The sequence below is a fragment of the Ascaphus truei genome, chromosome 11 (genome assembly GCF_040206685.1).
Source record: "Ascaphus truei isolate aAscTru1 chromosome 11, aAscTru1.hap1, whole genome shotgun sequence".
Classification (NCBI taxonomy): domain Eukaryota; kingdom Metazoa; phylum Chordata; class Amphibia; order Anura; family Ascaphidae; genus Ascaphus; species Ascaphus truei.
The window spans coordinates 12,174,938-12,184,044 of NC_134493.1; the positions used below are offsets into that span (position 1 = coordinate 12,174,938).

Below are 9,107 nucleotides of genomic sequence, written 5' to 3' on the forward strand. Positions count from 1 at the left end.
TGAAGCAAGAGTTTGAAGAGCACAGACACTGCTCCATCCATACCAGCCAGTACACTCACGAGAAAGAGACATGGAAAAGACAAGCTGCTGAGACCCTAGCAAAGGAATTTGCAGAGCTCCAAGACGTGATGAGGGATGCATGGAAGCAAGCTCAAAATGATCACAGTGAAGATATGAAAGCCCTGAGAAGAGAATTGCAGGATGCACTTAACCAGGGATCTCTCACTGAGGAGTGGAAATTGCAACAACACCTAAAAATGAAAGAGCTAAAGCTGACAGCTGAACACACATCACAGTATCTCACAGCGCTGCAGGCGCAGATCGCTGAGCTCAAGACACAGCTTGCCAAAAAAGAGAGGGAGGAGGTGTCCGTCCGTCACGTGGCTGGCCTGACACTGCGCTATGGGGTCAAGATGGCTGATGCCTGCAAAGTGTTGAATCACATAGCCCATGAGAAGGCCCGGCTGCAGCTGGAGCTGGACAAGGTCTGGGAGGAGTACCGGCAGCTACAGGTCAGAAATAAAGAAAAAGAAACACATTTAAGCCTTGTTCCAAGTCAGCTGGGAGATATGGAGTCGCGACAACTCCAAAGAAGCTGAACTGACAACTGCTTTGAGTGGGAAAAGAAGTGCAGAAGGACAGCTTCAAGAGCTGAAAACTCAAATAGCTGGTCTTTCATTGGGTGATGCCACGAAAAGGCAGTCGCAAGAGGAGACCATGGAGAGCGAACTCTGTGTCCCCACTGACTCATGTGGAAAGGCTGCACCCGTCCTTGATGCCCACGTTCCTGATGTCTCTGCCCCTGCATTTGGGTTGAACGCATCCATTCGGAGGTTCCTTGCAGCACCCAATGTACCTGTTGCTCCTGTGATTAGGATAAATGCACCTCTCACAGATTTCCCATCAGAACGTGACGTACACACTAAGTTGGCCTTCCATCAAGGTTTCCCTGAAGAGCCTGGAGGATCGTCCGGAGAACGCTCTTGAGAGGGGGGAGTAATGTCAGGGTCTCCTAGACCTCCTGTCTAGCCATAATTCTTCTTTGTCCACCGGGTGTGCTGCTGCCTTCTGTGTGCTCTAGGGTTCCTCTGTCTGTCTGTCTTCTTGTTGCTCCTGTCTCTGTCCTTATAGCTTCTGCTTCCTGGTTTGTTCAATTGCCTTTGTTTTGAGTCAGACTCCTATTCACATGCCTCTGTCTTTGATCCTGATCTGTTCCTGTATTTTGATTCTGTTCTTAGAAAAGGCCCTTGCTGGTGATCTGGCTTGTCCCTGTTTGTTCCCTGGTCTCAGACCCTGCTCCCCGGTCTCAGTCCCTGCTCCCCGGTCTCAGTCCCTGCTCCCCATTCTCAGTCCCTGCTTCCGGACCAGTTCCTGCTCCCCTGTTCTGTTCCAGTCTCCTCGTTGCCGACCTCTGCTTGTTACCTGACTGCGCTTTCTGCCACCTGCCTCTGACCCTCTGATTGTGACCCCTACTACGCTCCTGCTGTTCCGGCCACCGAGATCCTACCTGCCACAGGAGTTCCCCGTGACAGGTAGATAAATAGATACAGTAGATAGATAGATTCAGTAGATTGATAGATTCAGTAGATTGATAGATTCAGTAGATGGATGGATAGATAGATAGATAGATAGATAGATAGATAGATAGATAGATAGATAGATAGATAGATAGATACAGTAGATAGATACAATAGATAGATAGATACAGTATATAGATAGATACAGTAGATAGATAGATTCAGATATAGATACATAGATACATTCAGTAGGTAGATTCAGTAGATAGATAGATTCAGTAGATGGATGGATAGATACAGTAGATAGGTAGATAGATACAATAGATAGTTAGATACAGTAGATAGATAGATAGATAGATAGATAGATAGATAGATAGATAGATAGATAGATAGATAGATAGATAGATAGATCTCAAAGGAATATCAAAATACAAAGACCAATAGTAAGTTACGAGTTTGTAATGACAACATTTGTTGGACAAAACTAAATCGAGAGACTTACAACCACTGTACCCAGAAATTTCATTGGTGAAGCCTTCATCCAGCAGTATATCGACAAGTGCTGAAGATAGGGATTTTATATCATGTACGGTCCTTGTCACTATTTCTATGTGTATACAGTACTGTACATACACTTAGGGGCATATAAAGCAAAAGCAACTTGTAGGCATATACTGTACTGTAGGTGGATATGCATTAATTGTTATAAACTAGAGCAGTGCTTCATTTTGTGCTAGCCTATCAATGTGTTTTGTTCCACTTGTGCCAGTGAGCGTTTTGGGGAGTTGTTATAGGAGTAGTTAGCGTGAGAGATAGTCAGCATAATATTATAATGATATGTATTTACATTTGTACCTATAGCTGGTGCACTTTTCGTTTGCACCAAATAAATGCACCAGGTCTGAGGTGGCACTAACCTCTGGTCCTAAGGCTTCGGACATGGTAAGTGCATCTGTGCAGAGGCTGAGGGAAAGCGGGTGCTTTCCCTGGCCATAGTATGCGCACAGTCCATGGCCGTGTCTGGGGACGTGCCAGTGACGTCACGGAGCTAGTTCGTCCTCATTGGGCGAACCGCTCACGTGACAGGCCTATCGCGCCAAGAAATCAGTTTGAACTGATTTCTTGTGCAACGCGCGGCCCCCTCCCGCGTGCGTGTGCCCGCACACCGCATGTAAGCGATCACTGCCTTGGGCAGTTTGATTGGTCAGCATGGTCAGCATGCGCACGCCTCCACACGGTCTGCCCGACCATGGACGCAGCCTAAGAGATCTGCACCAAATGTAAGAAGTTAACATGTTTTATACATTACGTCTACTGTACTCTACATCAAATGAATGCAGATTAGAAATTTTGCTCTGTATTTTATGCATATGTTATGTACTATTAGGGTTTCAGCGCAGTTTATACTGGAGGTGAGATCAGTGAACAGGATTATTGAGCACATTTTTGCTAGACTTTATTTCTGTTGTTGGGAGCTGTACATTTATATGTTGAGTTTTCTAAGTGCAATAACAATGTAACTCTTGATGCAATGGAATAATTGTCTATATTTGAGTATAATCGTTCTATTTTCACATTATGTAAAACACTTCTATCATGTTCCTATATATAGTACAAATGCAGGTGGTTATTTGTTCACAGTCCTCAAAAGGCTAGATTTTTACAATTTAGCCGTATAATGTTTGAAGGAAAAAGAGTCTGACAAAAAGACGATTCTCAAAGTAGATTGGATTTTATTTAAGCACAGCACACAATTGGAGTTAATAGTATCGCCTTGCCTCCATGTAATGACGCAAGCACCCTGGTTAAAGACAAAGAATCACTCCCAAAGTACTAGTACATTATATATACTTGAAAAAGCATTAACCCTCCATTATTTTTGCCTCATTCTGCACATTCTGCGTATTTCCTTATCCTGGCTTTTTTTCTGTGGTCAATTTCCCATACATTCTTTATCTTCTGCATTCCTTTGGGATAACATGTATAAGCAGGAATTATTGTTTCCTTTATATCCAGTGTCTTCAGTTAGTAGCCAAGGAGGGACAGTTGAGAAATAAGTTTTGGTTCTCCGGAGATCTTCTTCCATTTTGTCTTTTTCCTACAGCCTTCAGGCCTCTGTTGTCGGCTATATTATAGCCGCATACTGAACAATACCCACTTTTTGTGCAGAAATTCAACATACCAGGTTTTGTGCAGAAATTCAACAAACATGGGGGTTTCACAGACCAAAGTCCAGCAATGTTAAGTGTACTTAAAGGTGTAGCTAAACTTACTGTCCACAGTGTCACGGACAAACAACAAAGGTCTGCGGCGCGGGGGACAGTGTCTGCCGCGATGGAGCTACAGGGGGTCCATGCTTCCAAATAAGACCCCCCCTTAGCGTTAATCATTTGGTGCCGTGACCGCACATGACTGGCATCGGAGACCCTTAGGCTTGCTACAGCTGTATAGTTTTGCCACAGCTTTTGTCAGGGCAACAAATGTTTTATTTACATTTTGTTTCTGTTCCAGCTCCTTGTTGATGATCTGCTTGTGTACAATGGGATCTTAAATCTAGTCAGCCACATAGCCCACGGAATCTTACCAACGTGTGATCCGGTGATTCCTTATCACACCATCCTGTTCACAAATGAAGGGAACATTTCAGAGGTAGACAAAAGGACCGTCATTTGGTATGTCAGCATTTTTATACTATACAATGTCTTTTAAGATTTTCTACAGTATATAACTACTGCTTTGATGTATAAACATTTTAAAGCAAAATTATCTTGGTTTCCTACCAGTAGCTGCAAAACCAGAGCAAAAAGCAGCACCATATTATTTAAAGAAAATGTATCCCATCGAAAGCAATTGGAATGTTTTTTATGACCAATCTGAAGCAATACTTTTGCCCCTGTTTTGCAGCCAGGAGAATTTAGTACATAACCTTCATAGAGACTACTTATAGAAGTTCCCATTTGTGGGATCGGCTGCTTTGGTCTTTAAAGAATCAGCCCTTTATTCTGGCTAGATTCCCTAACCTCCATTAAATCAGGGCAAATAACATCAGGTTACCTAAAACAGGGACGGGTGTTATTTTCCCTGAGCAAACGCCTTATTCCCTAAGCTAATTATATGCACAACTAATAGCTGTGCTAGAGCTCATTACCATAGACTCAACATCAGTATTCCAGGATAATGTTACATAATCGTCAGAAACCATGACATTTATTTGTTGGCGTTACAGAAATAGAAACAGAAATAGAGCTTGGAGTGGAGAATACCTAGAATAATGAGGTTCATAAAGGGAACAATAAATTAATTAGATACACTTTTTAAAAAAAATTCACCCTAGTAACACAAGTGGCCAGCTAGTCATGGGCAACCCATATCTATCTAGCCACGGAGATCTACGCAGGGGCTAATATATTCCTAACACTAACATTCTATCCCTCCCTCTCCTTGCATTGCAAAGAGGCTTGTAAATGAATTCATTACTAACTGCTTTGGGAAACAAGGAGATAACCCCACTTCCTTCCCCCCAGTGGCATAACCACCTTCCCCAGGATACCTACCCCAATTACCCACCTTCACCCTACCCCAAAATGCATAACAAACTCCCCCCCCCCCCATATTAAAGACTTATAGCTCTAGTTGCCAAAGCTAGTAAATGTAATGTTTCAAATACCATGTTTCTCTTATTAAAAAAGATATTTGTCCAATGCATGTGTATATTTTTTATTCTTTAATAAATAGTAATCACGTTGAAGATCAAGATGTAAGAATGATGAATGACAATAAAATTGTTGTCAATTTTAAGAAGAAGCTTAATGCTGATCCAGGTATGGATTTATTTTTGGTCTGTGTTGAGTTAAAAACAGCATGTTTGTGTACTGTATGTACAGTATTTGTATGGGTGTTTCTCCTATACATCGCTATGGGCTAGAATTTTTCAGTCACAACTCCCTGCTCTGTAGAGCTTATTGTTTAATTTTTAAAGTCATATGATGCCATTTTTAAACCTATATTTTCAAATGCTTGCATATTTTAATCATCAATGTTGAGCTTTTCGAACAAAATTAGAACAAAAATGCTAAAAACAAGAAGCTGGATAAAAATTCTACATTTCTTTGGTCTCATCATTTGAAACAAAAATTAACAACTTTTTTTTTTACAAAAAAAAATTCAGAATTAAACGGCTTTCTAACTTTTCGGCAGGATTTTTGTAATATGTTTCTGAAAAAAATGAATCTCTTCGCCGCAGCTTTTCCACATTAAAATACAGCAGGGTTCTACAACTGGCGGCCCCAGCAGGGCTCTACAACTGGCGGCCCCAGCAGGGTTCTACAACTGGCGGCCCCAGCAGGGCTCTACAACTGGCGGCCCCAGCAGGGCTCTACAACTGGCGGCCCCAGCAGGGCTCTACAACTGGCGGCCCCAGCAGGGCTCTACAACTGGTGGCCACAGCAGGGTTCTACAACTGGCGGCCCCAGCAGGGCTCTACAACTGGCGGCCCCAGCAGGGCTCTACAACTGGCGGCCCCAGCAGGGCTCTACAACTGGCGGCCCCAGCAGGGCTCTACAGCTGGCGGCCCCAGCAGGGCTCTACAACTGGTGGCCACAGCAGGGTTCTACAACTGGCGGCCTCAGCAGGGCTCTACAACTGGTGGCCACAGCAGGGTTCTACAACTGGCGGCCTCTGGGCCAAATGCAGCCCGCTGACACTGAGCTGCCTAAGCAACTAGTATGAAATTAGTAGAAGCAAAGAGCAATTTGTCACACAGAAACTCACTTGTAAGTTAGAGTAAAATCTATATAGTACAGATTTTATAAATACTTGCAAAATATTGAAATATAATCATTTAAGTCTTTAAATGAATCCAAATTTACATTACAATACGTTTGCAGCCCTTGTACTTATGTTTCCTGGTCTGGTTTTGGAGAGCTAGTTGAATGGCACTGCAATATAGCTACGCTTTTTTGACCTTTGCATCCCAGACAAAACACTTACAAAAGACCTTTTTTGTACAAATGAAAAACTCTTAAGTTATACCCAATTAAATGTTATTTTTAGTTGTACTATATAGCAGAGCACTAAAATGCATACCTCGCGAAGTTCAGCACTCAATCAGTCGAATGCAGACACATTTTGTAAAGGTTCTTCTAAAACCTGCAGTTTCAATCAGACGTTTTAGAGAGAAAAAATACCATTAGTGCAGATAAGACAGGTTAACATAAAATCCGCAGCCCCAAATATATTAATCAAACAAAAGTTGAGTACAAGAATGGCAGAAAAAGTAGCCTCAGACCCATGGCAATGCTGTTTGTAAAACAGATTACAGTGCCTTTAATACCATTGCTTATTAGACAAATTAAGCCTGTAGGGAAATATATATTTCCTGTTATTTACACTAATGAAAGAGCTTCAGTAATTGCTGAGAGAGCATGTCAATATGCAGTGTTCAGTATTTGAAATGGGAGCGTTCAATTTTTCCTTAACTGTTTGGAATGTGTGTGCTTTTTTAACAGCTCTACGTCCGAAAACCTGTATAACTGATAAGGACACTGGGAGAAGAACAAGATATTGAAGCTTTTGATGATACCAAAACTGAAAGACGTAACATTTCGATTATTCAGCTGCAGGACAAATATTATTTATTGCACAGAACATGTACAAAGTTTTAGCAAGTTATCTGTTCATGTATTTATTTACTTAAAAAAATAAACAGAATGGTACAGTTAAGTTCGTTTTTTTTTTTTTATTATTATTATTTTTATATTAAATATAACTTTTAGTGCAACGTGATGACATCAACGTTTTTGTTTTTGCTTTGGAACATTTCACATTATCATTTTTCTGTGCTCTTGCTAGAGATGAAAACTGTGTATCTGATGTATTAACCAACCAAAATATGACTGTATGCTCCAAAACCTCCACATTCAAAAGCACCATCAAAATCAAGTAGTAGAACTTTTAGCATCTGTAATGAAGCATATTTGTTGTAGGTACTGTATTGGTACCTTTTAGTGGACCAACAGTAAAGTTCTTTATAGGTGGAATGTTGATGTTGAAAAAAGACACACGTCCATCAAGTTCAACCTATGCTAAATTTAGACAACAGATACTTTATCCTATATCTATACTTACGTATTGATCCAGAGGAAGGCAAACAAAAAAAACCCAGTCATATCATGCAATAATATCTCATAAGGGGAAAAATAAATTCCTTCCTGACTAAGAATTGACAATCAGATGACTCCCTGGATCAACATCCTTCCCATGTTTACTTATTTGGTATATCCCTGTATACCTTTCCTATCTAAAAAGATGTCCAACCTTTTTTTGAACAAATCTATTGTATCTGCCATCACAGTCTCCATGGGTAATGAATTCAACATTTTTACTGCCCTTACTGTAAAGATCCCTTTCCTTTGTTGCTGGTGAAATCTCCTTTCCTCCAACCTAAAGGGATGACCCTGTGTCCTTTGTACTGCCCGTGGGATGAATAATTATTTTGAAAGTTCCTTGTACTGTCCCGAATATATTTGTATGTAGTTATCATATCCCCTCTTCAATGCCTCTTTTCTAATGTAAATACATCTAATTTAGCTAGCCTCTCCTCGTAAGTTAGATTGTCCATTCCCTTTATTAATTTTGTGGCTCTTCTCTGCACTCTCTCTAGTTCCATAATGTCTTTTCTTAGGATTGGTGCCCAAAATTGTACTCCATATTCAAGGTGTGGTCTTAGTAATGATTTGTAAAGGGGCATAATTATGTGTACTTCCCTTCCATCCATTGCCCGTTTAATGCAAGATAAGATTATAGTGTACAACACATTACAAAACCTTATAGGTTTGTTCTTAAAGTGTTTTGTGCACTTGTGCAAGTTTCTTTACACTTTAAGAAGAAACGTAAAAAAATTTATAATTATTTAATCTCCGTAGAACTCTTTTGGACCGCTATAAAGTATCATAACCTACAAGCTTTTTTATTTTCTCTAGGACCATTACAGCTACTAGAACTTTGAAAAATAATGTCTTAATTTCTCTGTGTTCTATACTTCAAATGTATATTCATCAAAGATTTCCCTGTCCATTATTGAGCTTTAAAACTTATGGTGCGAAAGAGAGCAGAAATTGCTCAGTAGAGCTAGAGCTCCACAGACATACCCCCTACAAGCTTGCAATATAAAACTTCTATAGGAACTTAAGTGGCAGTACACAAGTATCAACCAGTGAGAATATTACACACACACACACACACACACACACACACACACACACACACACACACACACATCTCTATCATACATCTCTATCATACATAGTTTGGAACACTTATTATTATTATTTTTTTGCATATATTTTTACTCTTATTAAATGCCGCTCATTTGACGGCACTCTTGCGGGATCCCTCAATTGTGATTTAAATATTTATATCTAACATTTTTGTAATATATATTTTGTATTTGTATGAAGTATTTGTGATTCATATACCCTAAAGTTTTTTTTACATCAGTGCTGTGTATACCTTGTCTTTCTGTATCTTTTAATTTTTTTATTTTATTTTTTACTATTGATTAAACTTTGCTTAACCAAATAACTGTCCCCA

At 40.2% G+C, this 9,107-nt stretch overlaps 1 protein-coding gene across 5 annotated transcripts in view; it reads left to right on the forward strand.

The window, feature by feature from the left end:
- Positions 1–7,238, forward strand: part of KATNIP (katanin interacting protein) — a 184,407-nt gene extending 177,169 nt beyond the window's left edge. For 3 of the 5 annotated variants that reach the window (XM_075565272.1, XM_075565273.1, XM_075565275.1), the window contains 3 exons: positions 4,029–4,189; positions 5,253–5,338; positions 7,025–7,238. In XM_075565272.1, the coding sequence (XP_075421387.1) occupies positions 4,029–4,189; positions 5,253–5,338; positions 7,025–7,083 (306 nt within the window). In that variant the 3' untranslated portion in view covers positions 7,084–7,238. Of the gene's footprint in view, positions 1–4,028; positions 4,190–5,252; positions 5,339–5,760; positions 6,290–7,024 lie in introns of all 5 variants that reach the window. The other 2 variants (XR_012787351.1, XM_075565274.1) reach the window with 2 other exon arrangements.
- Positions 7,239–9,107: the final 1,869 nt, after the last annotated feature.